Source organism: Halichoerus grypus, chromosome 10 (genome assembly GCF_964656455.1).
Source record: "Halichoerus grypus chromosome 10, mHalGry1.hap1.1, whole genome shotgun sequence".
In the NCBI taxonomy this organism is placed as follows: Eukaryota; Metazoa; Chordata; class Mammalia; order Carnivora; family Phocidae; genus Halichoerus; species Halichoerus grypus.
This window is the reverse complement of record NC_135721.1, coordinates 51,889,048-51,906,734: the sequence shown is the minus strand read 5'-3', so window position 1 is coordinate 51,906,734 and position 17,687 is coordinate 51,889,048. Positions and strand designations below refer to the sequence as shown.

The 17,687-nt window shown below is 37.3% G+C and overlaps 1 protein-coding gene across 2 annotated transcripts in view; it reads right to left on the bottom strand.

Moving 5' to 3' along the window:
- Window positions 1–17,687, bottom strand: part of GFPT1 (glutamine--fructose-6-phosphate transaminase 1) — a 57,248-nt gene that overhangs the window by 25,617 nt on the left and 13,944 nt on the right. Inside the window, exons 3-11 of one of the 2 annotated variants that reach the window (XM_036088474.2) lie at window positions 16,790–16,897; window positions 11,785–11,910; window positions 10,337–10,395; window positions 8,690–8,824; window positions 7,233–7,294; window positions 5,978–6,057; window positions 5,721–5,774; window positions 2,721–2,826; window positions 526–689 (exon numbers count right to left, since the gene is read on the bottom strand). In XM_036088474.2, coding sequence (XP_035944367.1) covers window positions 526–689; window positions 2,721–2,826; window positions 5,721–5,774; window positions 5,978–6,057; window positions 7,233–7,294; window positions 8,690–8,824; window positions 10,337–10,395; window positions 11,785–11,910; window positions 16,790–16,897 — 894 coding nt within the window. The remainder of the gene's footprint in view (window positions 1–525; window positions 690–2,720; window positions 2,827–5,720; window positions 5,775–5,977; window positions 6,058–7,232; window positions 7,295–8,689; window positions 8,825–10,336; window positions 10,396–11,784; window positions 11,911–16,789; window positions 16,898–17,687) is intronic. The other variant, XM_036088476.2, reaches the window with a different exon arrangement.

The window sequence follows — 17,687 nt, the reverse complement described above, 5'->3', positions numbered from 1 at the left end:
CCACCTCAACCCCATCAGAAAGGAGAATAAAAATCATGACCGCAAATAATCTTAACAGTTAACAACAGCAAACACTATGTAGGCCTAAGTGTGTCAGGCACTGTTCTGAAGGCTCTATACATAAATTAGCTCTCTTCATCCTCAAAACAACCTTAATGAGGCAGGTCCTATTATCCCCATTTATTTATATATGAGAAAACTGAAGCACAGAAAGAATAAGAGAGGAATAAAGAACAGAACACAAACCATGCTTATAAAGTATCTTAAAAATATCAACTACTATTTAAACAATAAATCTCTTTTTTAATGTTAGAAACAACAAACCACGAATTAGTCTGAAGAACTACTTTAAGACCAGCAGGTAATTTTTCCAAAGAATCATCCCTTTTCCTGGGGTTCTCCCCTCACTAATCGTGTGGAAGATTTCAGTCAACACTGTGTCACCAGATTCCTACACTACCACAGCAAGTAGAAGGTCTCCTTTCCATTAAGAACACCAAGCTACCACATGACAAAAACTTTCACCCTTCATGATCTGCTGGAGTTCCATCTGGAGGGTCTGCACAGCTCGTCCAGGGTGGTCTCCTGCAGTTCGTTTAATCCGATGGATAGAAAGACGGCCGTCCACCACCGCTGCAACATCGTCATCTTCAAGAAAGATGACACGATTGGTATGTTCTATGACGGCGCTATAAAATGTTCAAGAAGATATTACAATCAATAATCAAGGATGATTATTATAAATAAAACTATCATTAGGACACACAGACCAAGTTTAAATACAAACTTGGGACACCTGGGTGCTCAGTCAGTTGAGCATGTGACTCTTGATTTCGGCTCAGGTCATGATTCAGGGTCGTCCCGCACTCAGCGGGGATTCTGCTTGAGATTCTCTCTCTCTCTCTCAAATAAATAAATAAATCTTTAAAAATAATATAAAATAAAAAATACAAATCTATCATCCTGCAGTATCTCTGATCACTTTCTGGTTACCAAAGCCATTCCCTACAGGGCAGTGGGCAGTGACTGTGGACAATGAACAAAAGGATCTCTGTGCAGCACCCTAAACCAAATTAGACTCGATCAAATCAGAAACCGTGGCTATTTCCTCCTCATTCTATCCCGAAAATCCTTCAATTTTAACTCCTAAATATTTCTCAAAGCCTCTCTCTATGTCCACGACCACAAGCCAGTTCAAGCTACCATCAGCTCTTGGCTGAACTACTGCAGCAACCTGCTAACTTATCCAACCACAGTCCCCCCTCCATCCATTCTCTGTTTCTGCCAAAATGAGTACCAACAGGTAACTCAAACCAACATTTCTCTCACCCAACAAACCACTTAATGGCTTTCCTTTGGCTTTTCTGAAAACAACAAAACACTTTAACACACCCTACCTCCTTCCCTAGCCTCCTCTCCCACCAAACTTTCTCTGTTCCAGCCATACTCACACCCATCCCGAGCCTTCACAGACTGATCTGCAGAAAATGTTCCTCCCTCTACCTCTTCACCTAACTCCTAACATCTCCTTACCTCTCAAGTGTCACTCCCTTAAAGAAATTCACCCATAGGAGGGTAAGTCACCCTGTTACAGGCATTCTGTCGCTCTTGTCACAGTTGGAATTCTATACTTGTATGATTGATTAAAATTTGTCTTCTCCATTAAGGAAAAACTCCTCAAGGACAAGTGTCTATAATATATGTACATATATATCTTTTTTTTGAGATTTTATTTTTTTGGAGTAATCTCCACCCCCAACGTGGGACTCGAACTCACAACCCTGAGATCAAGAGTCACAGGCTCCACTGACTGAGCCAGCCAGACCCTCCTCGGACAAGTATATTTTTATTTTTACTCACAATTATCTCCTAAGCCTAGCACATGGCTTTGCTCAGAATGTTCAATATGAACGTATGAGTGAATGACAAAAGGATGATAAGCTTCGCAATTTCCAGTTTATTAAAGCCATAACAGTCAATTCTGTAACAAACATACTTAATGACAACAATGATACATCCTAGCACTGACTACACTCCTGCAAAGATTAGGAAACAGTGAAGCTTATTCTCCCACAGAGATGATGCATTCCCAGCAGTCCTAAGTTACGACACTTTCTCATCTTCAGATCCCCTCACTTTCAGGCACAACGAAGGACTCAAATGCTTGCTGGCAACTTGATTCCACTCGATCCTCATCACTGTTAGTATTCCATTTATAAATGCATCTAAGCATCCCACGGTATTTCTCGCTCTAAATGTCTTAGTCTAGTACTATTTCTTTTATAAAAATGATTATGTTGCAAATTACTTCCTAATTAAAAAAGGCAAGTGTCTTTATTGGACTAAAACTATAATGGTTTAGCAAGCATACTGTAATTGGTGGGACACTAAGCCATTCTGTTCCCCAATCTAAAATCTCTCCTCCCCATAAAAACCTGGGTAAGGCTCCAGAAAGAAGAGGAAAAATAATACAAGAGCTCAGAGTAAATATGCAGGAACAAGTCTCAAGGACTGTTCTCTTTTCTCAGTAAACTGACCTAGGGGCTTTGAATTGAGAGGAAAAGTATTCTTAGAACCCCATCTCCAAAAAGGACACCTACATTTTCCCTAATCGACAAAATTCTCCCACATGGGATGACTAGATAGGTACAAAATGACTTTTGGTTTCAGTAACATGAGAAGTTTTACTAAAATTTTCTGAACCAATGAAGGAAGCTCACCTCGCATCAGAAGCAAAGTAATATTCCACTGCCTTTTCTTCAACAGGGAAAAGGCAAGTTGTGCTGTCCACGCGAGAGAGATTGCAGCTTCCCTTCTTGTCCTTCCCTAGAGCACGGAGTTAACACAAATCAGCAATCATGTGGGAAACCATGGCCAATGTGTAAATAGACCTAATTTTCTATAAAATCAACAAAAAACCATAGCAACACAAAATAATTTCAGCAACTTTAAGATGCTAGGTTGATCACCTTATTTCCATGCAAAAAGCCAACAAGAACAACAGACACAAGGTGTAGAGTGAAACAGCAACTATCCAAGAGAGCATGGCAGGTAAGAGTGCTACATTACAAATTTTTAAAACAGAATATTTCTTTTCCAGGTAAAAGGCAAATAATTCACTAATATCACTCAAAGTATGTATCACCTAATTTTAATTTAACTTCATACAAAACTTGATAGAATACATATAAGTTTATGTAACTAGCTTATCATAAAAATTACATTAAAAATATCAAAATTGTGCAATGAATAAAATGAAGACTGATGGCATATTAATTTTTATTATCTTAAAACTCTAGATTTTAACAGTAAGTCAGCACAACAAATCAAGTTGTAGGCTACACTAATTCTGATTTCAAAACAAAACAAAGATACTTATAATTCTCTAACCATCATATACCATATGTGGCACCTACTGCTAAGGACCGGAAATATCATAAACCTAGAACCTCTTCTTTCTTAAAATTGGGTTTTCTTACATTTCTTTTAAATTAGGATAAAATACGGTCCTTCTACAATAATAATATCCTTTTAATCCTAGAACTTTAGAATTCCGGCAGCTCTATTTGTCAAGTCATGAATGAAGAATTTTTTTCCTTTTTGCTCATTTACAACAAAAGTCAAAACTGGAAAGCAAAGTGAAGTTTGACAAATTAGCCAAATATAGGGGGAGGAATCCATTAATTGAAGACTATATAAATGTCACAGAGACCAAAAAAAAAAAAAAAAGCACCTTTTTCTGAGATCAGGACATTTACAGACCTTGTAACTATGGACACAATGGCCAGAGGACACAATAAATATACTTGTAAAAATTCATATTGTATCTATCCTCTAAAATGCACGTCTAGAAAGACTTGCTTATAATGTACATCCAAAGTCCTCCACAATCGTGCTAGTATGATGTGTTTTAGACATGAAAATAAAACAGTTCTTTAGCTCTTTCCATCCAAATTCGATAGCAAAAAAAGGTATCACACTTTAAAAAATACGTATAAGATGACATCCTATGACTACAAAAAGAGAAAACAGATCGGTGTTTGCCAAGGCCTGGGTATGGGAACAAGGACTGGCTACAAGGCTCCAGCTGGAGGGAACTTTCATGGGGATGGAATTGTTCTGTACTTTGATCATGGTGGTTATACAACTGTTTGCACTTGACAAAACTCATGAAACTGCACATCAAAAAGAGTGAATTTTCCTGATGTAAAAAATTACATCAGGAATTAAAAAATATACAGAAGGATAGGCACCGATATTTTCAAAATAAATACAACCAGCTTTAAGTTATACAATGCCCTGATGGTGTCAAGTTTCACTACATTCCTTCTCCAGATATTTATTTTTCAAGTAACAAGGTATATTTTATTATTATACCTAAAAGGAATTAAGATATCATTGCCTATTTAAATGAAAAGAACATTACCACCTGATACCTATAGGGCTGTTACAATCTATAAAATGTTTTGCCGTACATCGATTTTCTCATCTGATTTGAGTGGAACACAATCATTACCATCCCCCCCCCCCCTTATTTTGTCAGTAGTTACACCTGGAGAAAATAGCAAAAATCTAAAAGCCCCCTTTAGACAGACTCTTCAATAAGAGGCTAAACTTTTGAAACTAAACTTTGCTGAGCCACACATTATCTACCTACTAGGAGCTAGAGAAATAAAGGTTACTAAAATGTAATTCATAATCTTAAAAAGATGTCTCATGTTAAGTTTTTCTTCTAACTTCTTAAGACCTTAGCCAACGTTTTTCCATTTTTTTTTTTCTAAGAGCAGCCTAAGAAAATGTACAAGGTAACATAAAAGTAATGTATTCAAGAGCAGGATTATTAACAGAAATCTGGAACTCTGGATCCAAAATCCTGTACTCTTACTGGTAAACTAGTTTTTCTTCTGAAAAGGGAAGGAGAGAGAGGGTAAGAAGAAATCCTAATATTTCATGACTGAAGGCTACATTAAGGAACAAACTTTCTGTTTTAGATAAAAGAGCTAAAGCAGCCACTATCTAAAGATGAACAGGTTTAGAGTCCTTTGCTAATTTTTTTTCAAGAAACCAAGAATTATACGTTAATAATATGGGTTTCAATTTTCTGAATTTACCACTCCCTTTTACTTGGAAATCTTTTAATGATAAGTAAATGAAAAGAGCATGCCATTTGTTTTCTGTCTAATTATATCAATAAAATGATCCAGAATTTGTATGGCTGAAAGTCCTATAAAGAAAAATAAACTTCAAACAAACAAAAAAAGACTCCAACTTCAAACAAGGCAATCAAGATGTTGAATGTAAATCTAAAAGTAAAATGTCATGCATAAAATAAAGATCATTTAAACGTAATTTAGTAAAAAGTTAGGATAAATTAAATAACTACCACTGAATTCAATCTACAACAGCCTAGCACACAATGCTCTTTTCCCAATCTAAACATCTTATTTATAATAATGTTATCTTACACGATTTTAATTAAAAAAAAACTTTATAATTTCAAATCTCAGAAATTTCAAAAAACAAAAGCGGTTTTCTAAATGCCAAAAGCAGACAGACAAAATATACTCTGCAAATTAGAAAAATGTCAAAATATGTTCCCCCATAAAAAAGCACATTTTTAGAGGCCCAGCACATTCATTCACTCCAAGAACAAAGAATTAGTAAAGAATGAACAAAAGAGGATAAAATTCCTCCCCATCCATGCAGAGTGCATTTCCCACCTCTTTCTCCCTGTGATCCCCACCGTGTGAATTTTGATCCAATCTGAGTCCTAGCTAAGGATATACAACAGAAAAAAATTCTCCTCGTCAGAGAAATCACAACAACAAATCCTTTTCATATCTAGACAGAACTATATACACATATGTGTGGATCTGACCAAAGAGGCATTTATTTCAATTTAATGAACACAATTCTTTATATCTACTGCACTCAAATTTATAGTTTCCTCTTGGCATGACATAGGAAGAGTTTTTACCTGTTCTGTAGAGTATTGGAATGTGATCAGTAGAGAGTTTATGTTCACTTCGTACACCAATCAAAAGAGGGCTACCTCGTCTGTTAGTGCAAAATTACACAGAATTAAATCATTTTCATAAATAATGCACAAATATAAATTTTCATGAGCCAACACTCGTCAAATAATGCTTAAATTTTCCCTCTAAGCTCAACTTCAGGTATAACAAAAGAATAACATAAACACAATTTTTAAAAAATAGTAACAGGGTCAGCAGACTGTGCTCCCGAGGCCAAGTCTATCTATTTTTGTTACACAAGAGTTTTACTGGAACACAGCCATGCTCTTTCTTTTCCCTATTTTCTATGGCTGCTTTCAGATACAACAGCAAAACTGTGGTGCTACAGAGGCCATATGGCCCAGAAAGGCTAAAATATTTACTCTCTGGCCCATTACAGAAAAGTCTGCCAATGCCTGTTCTAGAACAGTGTATTTGAAATGTTTCTCCTTTTTAAAATGTCAAATGGAACCTTCCTTTCAACTGTACACGGAATTCTGATGAATGTTTAGCACTTTCTCCTTAGTCACCTTGCCTTCATATTAAAAATAGCTCTTTCGGGGCGCCTGGGTGGCTCAACCGTTAAGCGACTGCCTTTGACTCAGGTCATGATCCCAGGGTCCTGGGATTGAGCCCCACATGGGGCTCCCTGCTCAGCAGGAAGCCTGCTTCTCCCTCTCCCACTCCCCCTGCTTGTGTTCCCTCTCTCACTGTGTCTCTCTCTGTCAAATAAATAAATAAAATCTCTAAAAAAAAAACAGCTTTCTTGCCAAGTATTAGGGCTTCTCACTGTCCTACTAAAAAGGACGTCATGATCAGGCCTAAACAGCTTCGCAAAAGTAATGATGGTACAATGATCTAGGAATCTTTTTAGAATATATACTTCCAAAAAATATGGAGAAAGTTAATGTTTGGGGCCTGAAACTAGAGAAAACTCAATATCCAAATTCACAAAGTAACCATGGTATCCCACTACAGATAAAAGGCCAGTTATAAATGCCAAAATATATTTGCTTTATTAACGGATTCTGTTAAATGGAAGAGTGGTGAAAAACGGACAAGGAAGAACATATGAAAATAAATATATTCACATGACGTCTCTGAGAAAGGGCAAGTCTTTACAGTGAAAGGGTAATCATTGTGTACAGAAAACACAACTTATAATTCAGATGTTTCAAAATACATATAATTATTAGTCATTATTAAATTTGTATGTACCTTGTGCCAACTGCTTGGCCAGGAAAATGAACACTTTTAAATACCAGTGCAAAAGCACCTTCCTAGAGGGAAAAAAAATGCATTAGCAATATTTATTATAATCAATTATCAAATGTGAAATGCCTAAAACATATTGGCTTCAGCACAGAAATTTTTTGTTTACACGCTGCTCTTTGGCAGTAGGTTATAAACAAGTCTAAAATTTCGGTAGACACTTATTCCTGAGCTTTGGTGTATCCAAGACACACTTTTTAACCAAGCCCACTCTTGAAATATACTCAATAGATAATAGCTCCCCAGCAGACTATTTTGTACCTATTTCTCAACAGATACATCCTATCTCCCATACTATGCGTTAGAATGCAGGGAAGAGAGAATTAGAAAAGATTCCAAGCTCAATATCCAAAACCTATTTTCCGGTCCAGTGATTTTACACCACTGCTAACTTCCATGCTTGTTGACCTTGATACTGGAGATAAAAATATACACAACCACAATTATTAACATGCATATCATACCACCTCCTCAAACCAACCTCCTCAGGGACCGGGCCTAAGGCAATCAAGAGTGAATAAAAGAGGAACACGAGGTAGGAGAGAACACAGACTGGGTTATATAATGAGTAGAAACAAGAAAAGGCTGGAAAGGCACAGTACTCTGCCTTGAGTAAAGGGAAGGAACAGGCCTCTATCTTCTCCATCTTCCTGACTCATCCATTTGCTGCAGGTATCATCAGATTTGAGTAGAGGGAGGAAGTGAGGGTGAGACCTTCAGAAAGAAGTGAAGGGCTTTTAAATGGGAAAACTAGAGTTATGAATGGGGATGGGGGCAGAAATCACAATGCATTTGGACTTCTGTGGATCTTTGGTATCTTTAATCTTTAACTAGGACAACTGGGATGGGATCAAAAAGAAGGCCATTTTTTTCTTGGGCTGGGAAATACTTTACTACGGTGTTACGAGGCCAAGGAAAAGTCCCCATAAGGGAAAACGAGGAGCTGACTATACTGGCTCAGAGACATGCAGACATTATCCCAGGGTAGAGTGTGCATTTTACTGAAGCTACTCTTGTGCTAAGTTACTGACTGAAAAGAATACTTGAGTGAGCAGGAAGAAAGAGATGAATCCCAACTGTGTCTATCGTATTCATGTTTGGGTGGTATGTTTAGGTTTGTGTGTATGTGTGCGCGCACATAGCTTTTGGACAAACTCTTTGATTTTGGATTATTTTTAATTCCCATGACACTAACCTATAGTGAAAGAAGTAGAATTTTAAGTGTGTGGGAAGGAAGGGGGTCAATCAAACAGTCTCTCAAAATTATTCAAGCTGAATATTAATATATATATAGGAAATAAAAGCCAAAAATATTTAAGAAATTAGTATAGTTTCTGCTTATCTTAATTTTAAGAGTTTGTTGTGATTAACACTGGCAATAATTATAAAGTGTGGTTTAATACCAATTGTTGGATAACTCTCTCCACCAAGGTAGTAAAACTGATGTCTTGACTTTCCCGATTGTCATACATGTACTTAACAAGCTTGGCAATTGTCTCTGTGTCTGTTTCAGATTCAAAGTCATAGCCTTTGCTTTCCTGAAATTAGAAAGGGAAAAAAAAAATTGACACATTTAAGGAAATAGTCATGATATCCAAATCTTTTCTATAGAATTTTTTTCCTCAAAAATTTCACTAACCAATTTCTAATATTTTTTCAACACCATACCCCATTACCCATTGTTCAAAATTAAAGTCACCATCTAATCATAGTGTACCCAAAATGGTGAGGTATTTTGTGTAATTTTGAATATACACTTATAATTATATAAATCTATATATATGCCACATACAAATAACATTTTAAATAATTAAAGTATAATATATAACAGTCACAAAACAATAATTCCATAATGAATATAATGATTCCTTTGTGGATAATGAAATTGCACTATCCAACACAATAGTCATTAGCTATAGTGGCTATTTTTTTAATTTTTTTAAGATTTTATTTATTTGAGAGAGCAAGAGTGAGAAAGAACATGGGGGGGGTGGGAGGGTAGAGGGAGAAGCAGACTCCCTGAGGAGCAGGGAACCCGACTTGGGGCTCCACGCAGGTCTCAATCCCAGGACCCTGAGATCATGACCTGAGCAGAAGGCAGCCGCTTAACGGACTGAGCCACCCAGGCGCCCCATATATATGGCTATTTAAATTTAAACTGATTAGGGGGCACCTGGCTGGCTTAGTCAGTAGAGCGTGTGACTCTTACTCTCAGGGTTGTAAGTTTGAGCCCCACATTGGCTGCAGAGATTATTTAAAAATAGAATCTTTAGGGGCTCCTGGGTGGCTCAGTCGTTAAGCGTCTGCCTTCAGCTCAGGTCATGATCCCAGGGTCCTGGGATCGAGCCCCACATCGGGCTCCCTGCTCCGCGGGAAGCCCACTTCTCCCTCTCCCACTCCCCCGCTTGTGTTCCCTCTCTCGCTGTCTCTGACAAACAAATAAATAAAAAATCTTAAAAAAATAAAAATAGAATCTTTAAAAATTTAATTTAAAAAAATAAAAATAAATTTAAACTGATTAAAATGAAATAAAATTTCAAATTTAGTTGCTCAGTCACAGCAGACCAATAACCACAGGTGGGTGTTGGCTACTATACTGGACAGCACAGATACAGGCTCCCAGCGCCGCAGAAATTTCCATTGGACAGCCCCAAGAGGCACTCATGAAGGTCATCACTATGACTATTACTATATAGTACATGGCTATTTAGGGCAGAGAAACTTCATTTAATCTGTCCTAATTCTTCTTATGTATCCCAGAATCTTTTAAAAATGATAAGGTCTCTCACAATGCAAAAGATGTCCTCCCCACCCCAAATTCCAATTTTATTCGAGTTTTGGGGTCATTTATAATAAAGCCAATAATTATTTCCTATTCACATAAGAAACAAAACTATTTCACTGTCAACAAAGACAAGTCCAGTAAACCACATACCCTTGTAACCATTATTTGATCATACCTAGATGGTGCTGCACAATTCAACAAACCACTTCACTGCTTTCATTAGAACTTTCTCAAAGCCTGTGTCTTTTTGGGTCACTTTACTTACCAAAAACTTTTTCAAGTCTTTGTAGTTGGTGATAATGCCATTGTGAATAACAATAAATTCTAAAAGAGATAAAAATTATTGATGACAAAAAATTATAGGCTGGTAAACATTATAAATAGCCAGTACTGTCAGATTTTTCTCAAGTCAAAAAATTTGTCACATGTTATAATTCCAAGTATAATCAAGTATCTTCTACTTTTCATTATCAGATTATCCTCGGGTAGATCAGCAGCATTATTTATGTGGTTTAGTGGAAGCACACAGTGCTGGGGACGTGGACATAGAGGGGAAATATAATAAACTGGGGTCTAGAGACATCAACTTCATTTGTGGCTAAACTACTAAACCCAATGTCACCATATGAAAGGGGCAAATTTCCTGGGCCTGTTTCTTCATTTGCAAAACAAGAAGGCTGAATTATATAACTATTACTCTCGCTTCTTTGTTCATTCATTTTTATGCATAAAAATTTCCTAAGTTTAAAGTGAAAGACTTTCAAACTAAAACAATTACCTGATTTACATTAAACGAGTTTAAGAACTGAAGTTAAAGAATAAGAAAAACCAGTTATTCAGATTTATAGTGAAATTTACTTAGGTGAGGTCCAGATAATTCTTAACATGTCAGATAAGCTGATGTTAAAACAGTATTCCAAAATCAAATACATATGGAGTGGGATAATTTTCATCTTTTTTGATTAAATAACTGAAAAATATAAATGCAATATTTTAAATCCATGAGTTTATAATAATAAAAGAAACTCGTTCATCTTAGAACATTAGAACCACTTCATTTTTGAAAAATGGTAAATAAAGTGGAAAAAAAATCAAACATTTATCCTGCCTTTCCTATACATAATCTTTAAGTCTAGGTAACTAAGCAGTTAGATATGGAGAAGTTTCTCTTTATAGAAGTATGTGAGATAAGTGAAAAAGGAATGAGAGTATTTGACTATCACCATTTTACAAACCCCTAAAGAAATAATTAATGTTGGCAATGATCATCTATGGCCACTAATAATACAAAAAGAAAAATGCCCAAACATCATATACCTCCAGATGTAAATCAATACCATACCAATCTATAGTAAAGAGAAGAGATGGAGAAACATGGTAATGATACCATGGATGCATACAATTAGCAAGATCTACACTGTAGGGAAACCTACAGGACAAACACCACAGTAATCTGCAAGGAAAAAGGAGACAAAGGGAGAGCTTCCAAAATAATCTGGGTGGAGGGGTTATAGAGAATATAACGGACTATGTATTAATAAATGTTAAAGCTGGGTGACAGACACATCTGGTTCTACATACTCTCTACTTGTGAATATGTCTGAAACTTTCTAGATTAAAAAAATTAAAATAACAAAAGCATAAGAGCCTTCATTCTTCTCCCATTATTGACCCCTCTACAATCATTCCAAAGCATGTAGAATGTGTCCATACCATTATTTTTATCAGAGCGCTGGGGATGGCTATTGACAGGATTGGGTTCTCCATGTGTTGCCCAACGGGTATGCGCTATTCCAAGGTGTACATCAAATTCTATATCCAAGTCCATATCCTGTTGTTCTGAAGAATATGAAAAATTCCATTACTAAATCACGCTGTAGAGATAATGCGAGAAGGTATATTTAAATATAATTATTACAGTGCTGCTCACCTGAAATATACAATTATTGAAACTGACGATCAGCCATATTCAAAATAGTAATTAAAAGATTCAGGAGTTAATGCAGCTCAAATATTTAGGGCAAATGAATCCAATAACAACCAGCGAGATAAAGCAAATGTGATAAAGTACTAACAACTGGTAAAACTAGATGAAGTATATGGGTGGTTAATGCACTATTCTTTCCACTTTTCTGAAGACTTGATAATTTTTAAACTGAAGGATTATGGACAAAAAAAGTTAATGTGATTTTTTTAATCTATATTTAATCTCTGACTTGAAAAAAAATCAGTACTGCTTTAACTAAACATGTAAAAATAAATTCACATTCTCAGTGCCATACAACCTTATGACTGCAATTTCTTTGGTCCTCAGTGAATGTAAACATATCTCACAATATAAACTGCAATTATGGAGAGCTTCTAAAATCAAAGAATAGTCTTTGAGAATAGAACACCATGAAAGTATGGGGTTATATAAAGGATGTTCCTTTATCTTGAAAAGCAGCTATTCTGATTCCTTTTCCCTATAAGCTATCTCTTCCTGCTTTTTCCGAAGGAAAAAAAAGGCAGTTCTAGTATTTACTAGTAATGCCCCCCTTCTGATTTCCTAAATATAAAATTCATTTGGCAAAGAAACCAGATAACCAAGCCTATGAGAATTAGGCCTAAATTAAGAAGAGCAAACTGCTCAGAAGTCTCAAATAGGAAAGTCCCTGCGTTTTATTTTAGCACAGTCTTTATGGTTTTTATACTGGCTAATCAGACATCATTCTAACACATAAATGTGATCAAAACACAATGCTTAAAATCCTTGAACAGATGCCCATTGCTTAAAAAGTGGTTTGCATTCCTAGCTACCCATATGAATCATCTTAATCCTGCTCACGGGGATTTATAAAAAGATCCTCAAATTCTCACATAGAGCCAGAGAGCCATTTTCTCACAAGATAAAGCCCCAGTGCCTTTCTGTGGGTACGAGGCCCTCCACCATCTGGCCCCAGCTGCCTTTACATTCTCATTCCCCCACCTCGCCCATCACCCCTTAAAGCCCTCAACACACCTTTTGCAAATAACAACACCCAGGATTTACTGAGAACTTACCTGATGCTAGGACTTAAGACTTCTCATTGCCCTATCCCTAACAGTATGACCCAAGCAACCATCAACTAAACTACTTCAACAGAATCCTGACTGGTCTCCCAATGTCCAACCTTCCTTCTGTACAATCTAGTCTTTGCACACTAACCAAATGATCCCATTAAATCATGTCAATTCCCTAATGCAAAACCTTCCCAATGGCTTCACATGGCACATGAAGTAAAATCCATCTTTCTGAAGACCCTACATGACCTCGTCCTCAGTCTCCTCTCCAGCTCATCTCCTGCACTCTCCCCCTCACTTACTGTGCTCTAGCCCACTGACTTTCAGCTATAAGCTGTAAGGCCATGCCCACATAGAGTCTTTGCACTTGGGTGTTCCCTCTGCCTAAAATTTCCCCCTTCAGACAATAATGCATTCTCTGCTTACATGGCACCTCTACTATAGTTTCTCTTCATAGCACTAATCACTAACTAACGTTATATATTTGTTGTCTGGCCCTCACTAGACAGTAAGCTCCATCAGGCCAGAGAGTTTGCCTATCTTGTTCTCTATTGTGTCACCAGGACCTGGCACAATGGCTGGAACAGAGTATTTAAGAAATATTCATTTTGTTACTGAATCTTTACAAGGCTCTGTTAGGTACTCTTGTCCCCATTTTATAGATAAAGAAACTGAGGTTCTAAGAGGTCAGAGAACCTGCCCTAGGCCCAATAGGAAGCAGAAATAGGATGTGACCCCAAGTCCGGCTGACTCCAGAGCCGGAAATTAAAACCACAATGGTATACTCTGCTGTACTATTGTAACATTTATGACATGTGTCAACCTGGCTTCTACCAGGATTTAAGTTCTACAAAAGCAGCAACTTGCCTTATTATCTTTGAATCCCAAGCAATAAGCTATATAGGGCAGTTATTCAAATTTTTGTTGGATGGCTCAATCAACCAACAGATAAAATCATCAATGTTTTCTTTCCTGGCTTAACTGTGTCCTGAATAACTAAGGTGACCTGATAAATAACCTCCAGAAAAGTAAAGTATTACTGTTTATCACAACAGGCTAATGCAAGCAATGAAAACATCTGACTACTTTGTTATTAGGCTAATTATAATCAAGGCACCCACCCCCCACCCCCACCCCGTGGCCATGCTGGCAAGCAACACTGAAGAAAATAACAAGAGTCTACAGACTGAATCCAATTCAAATTCACAGTAATTATCATACCTATTTCACTGTTGCCAAAAGAAAATTATCTAAAGCCTAATAAAAAATCATTACTATGACAATAAGCATATTTCTAACAAATATTTCATGTTTTATAGATATATCATGACTCCCAATCCTTGACCCTTCCTAAAGTTCATGCTTTAAATCTTATGATATAAAATATTTTAAAAATCTTAAATTTTTGTTACAAATAGCAGCCTTCCTTTGTCCCCAAACTTCACTGCCTTTACTGCCGACACCATCTAATGACAGCACCTCTTCCTCTGGACAGTACTTACTCCTGTGTTTCAATCTCCTCATCTGCAAAATGAGGATGATAATACCCACTTCATGGGTTATACTGAGGACTAGTAAGGCACTTAGTAGAGTGCCTAGGACACAGAAAGCAACAATAAATGTTAGCTAGTACCATCTAAGTCAGAAGTTACCAATAACCAATATCATGGCCTTTTCTTTGATGACTTCCTTCAAAGGAAGTCTTAACAGGTCAAACACTGAAACTTACTAGGAGTGATAAAGTGAACACCACAAACATCCAAATACCCACACCCAGAGTTAACAGATGTGAACATCTAACCATTTCGTGCTTCAGATTCTAAGACCTAAAATAAAAGGAGGCAGCTGATGCCTCCCCTATGCCCTGGCCTCATGCCATTCCTCCCCAGGGGGTTCTCAAGGTGATGGAGAGCTTGCCCACCTGTGCCTCTAAACATCTAATACACTAACATGTGTTCACAAATGCTAGTATTCTTTTGTGTTTTCTTAAATCTCCCTTCTCTTACTGGTAGACATTTAGGCTGTTTCTACATTTTGCTGCAACGAATCTTGTTGTCACGTCTCCTTGTCCATAGCTTCTTTCAAGGAGATACCCAAGAATGGAAGCAGTGGGTCACAGGGTACAGGCACCTCCCATTTAGACACTGCCAGCTTTCTCTTCAAAGTGATTTATGACAAATTCACCAGTAATGTCTGCAAGTTCCCATTTCTTGACTCCCTTCTTGACTTTCCTTCAGGAGGCGGCATGTTTCAATATGTTGATATGCAAAGATGGTGATTCTGGTTACAGTCTGTCTTCTAGCCTCCCACACTCATCTACCAACAATGCAGAGTAAAAGGACTACCCACCATTCTACCAAAGCTGGCTTCCCTATTCTTACCTTTGCCCGTGCTATTCTACTCAGGAGGTCCTCCCTTCTCACCTTGACAGCCCAAATGGAATCAGCAGCCATTCCTTCCGTATACCAAGTCTCTCCAACCCCAACCCCAAGCGGGAACTAGCTCTCCCCTGCATCCTTAAGCAACTTGTTTATTCTCACCTACGGAAACTACTATAATCAGCCTGGTATACAGGATGCAGTACACACAGTAGGTCGAATATTTATACTACAGTTTTTGAGGTATAGTTATTTGGGTGCCTGCCTCATCCCTAAGCTAATCTTACCCACGATCCATGCAAAATAAGTATTGATCAAGTATGTTCAGCAAGTACTACAAAGCTAAACATTCAGCTTATGCGGAAAAAAAAAAAAAAGTGACTAAGTCCATCATTTTCCTCTTCTACCTGCACTCCTTTACCATGATTACAGTGGCATCCATTTGAGCAGGTACATAAAAACACCTGTTTCCTGGGTTTTGTGGAAGATTTTTTTTTTTTGAGAGACAGAGTGGGGTAGGGGCAGAGGGAGAGAAAGAATCTTAAGCAGATTCCACATCCAGCACGGAGCCTGATGCAGGGCTCGATCTCATGACCCTAAGATCACAACCTGAGCCGAAATCAAGAATCAGACACTTAACCGACTGAGCCACCCAGGCGCCCCTGTGGAAAATTTTTTTTAAATGTTTTTTTTTTTTTCCAGTCAATTTACTTCAAAGCTTTTGTTTTTAAGTTTCCTGTGACAAATTAAAATGTATAAGCATAATGTTATGAACTAAATACTGAGAAGTATATCTTCTTTAATGAAGCATGTATCTCTGGACAACTACTTTATGACAGGAAAGAAAATCCTGAAGGAAAAACATGACACTTACCTGATTATATCAGATCTACTAAAAACAGTCATCTAGACTGACTACATGTCCAAAGGAGGCATTTACTCCAAAGTGAAGACAACCAAGTGAAGACACTAGAATAAGGGCACCACTAAAAATACCTTTTGTCCTATGAAAGGTCCTTCCTCAGGAATGGTGTTTACTTCATTTTAGGATACTGAGCTTGCTATGAACACAATGTACCTATTTTCCTTCCCTAGTTAATATGGTCATTTCTGAAACTAAGGTACATGGTACACTAGTAGAGACAATAACAAAACTACCTTTCTTCCCTCCCCTCAACTTTAAATACCACTATACTTAAAATGGACCCCAAAATATGGGAAGAAAGAGAATTTGGTAGGGAAGGGAGAAGGAAGCAAAGGGAGGGGAGGGGGGACAAAATTCAAACTAAGTACATTACTGTGAACTTCTTCATCCAGTGCCTTGACTTTCCCTTTCTTCTTAATGAGCTGGATCTTGCAGGCATTAGCTTCCCAATCCTTGTCATTGCCACCATCAACTCCCACACCTAAATCATCGAGAGGCAGAAAAGCAAGATTTAGAAACTTACTTAGATTATCATCGTGAGGCAAAATTTTTAATTAAAAATTATTTTTTCATCTAATTAATTCATTTGTTCATCAATTCACATTTACTGATAACTTATTATTATATGTCAAGAAACACAATAGCTGCTAGAAACAAAAATGAAAATAACTCCATTGTTTCCCTCAAATTTCTAACAGTCTATTCAGAAGACAGGGAAAAAATAATTACAATACAGTGTGGGTTTGAGTTATAATAAAAGTGCGACAGGTTTAAAAAGAAAAACAAGTCCTACAGGTTGGGTGGCAACTGGAGCACAATGGAGAAACACAGAAGGTCAGCACCCACTTCAGAAGGGGAAGAAGGAAGGAACATCAGGAAACACACTACTCAAAATTCTAAAGTTCCTAAAGAATTTGAAAAAGTGACCTGAAGGTACTGGAAAAGCACTGAGTAGTTTCAAATCAAGAAATCACATGGCAAAAATGTTTCGAAAACTCTCTTTGGAAACAGAGTACAGACTGAAGGGGAGAAAGAGAAGAAGAAACCAGCTGTCAGAAGATCTAGCTATAGGGGCGCCTGGGTGGCTCAGTCGTTAAGCGTCTGCCTTCAGCTCAGGTCATGATCCCAGGGTCCTGGGATCGAGCCCCACATCAGGCTCCCTGCTCCACTGGAAGCCTGCTTCTCCCTCTCCCACTCCCCCTGCTTGTGTTCCTGCTCTCGCTGTCTCTCTCTCTCTGTCAAATAAATAAAATCTTTAAAAAAAAAAGATC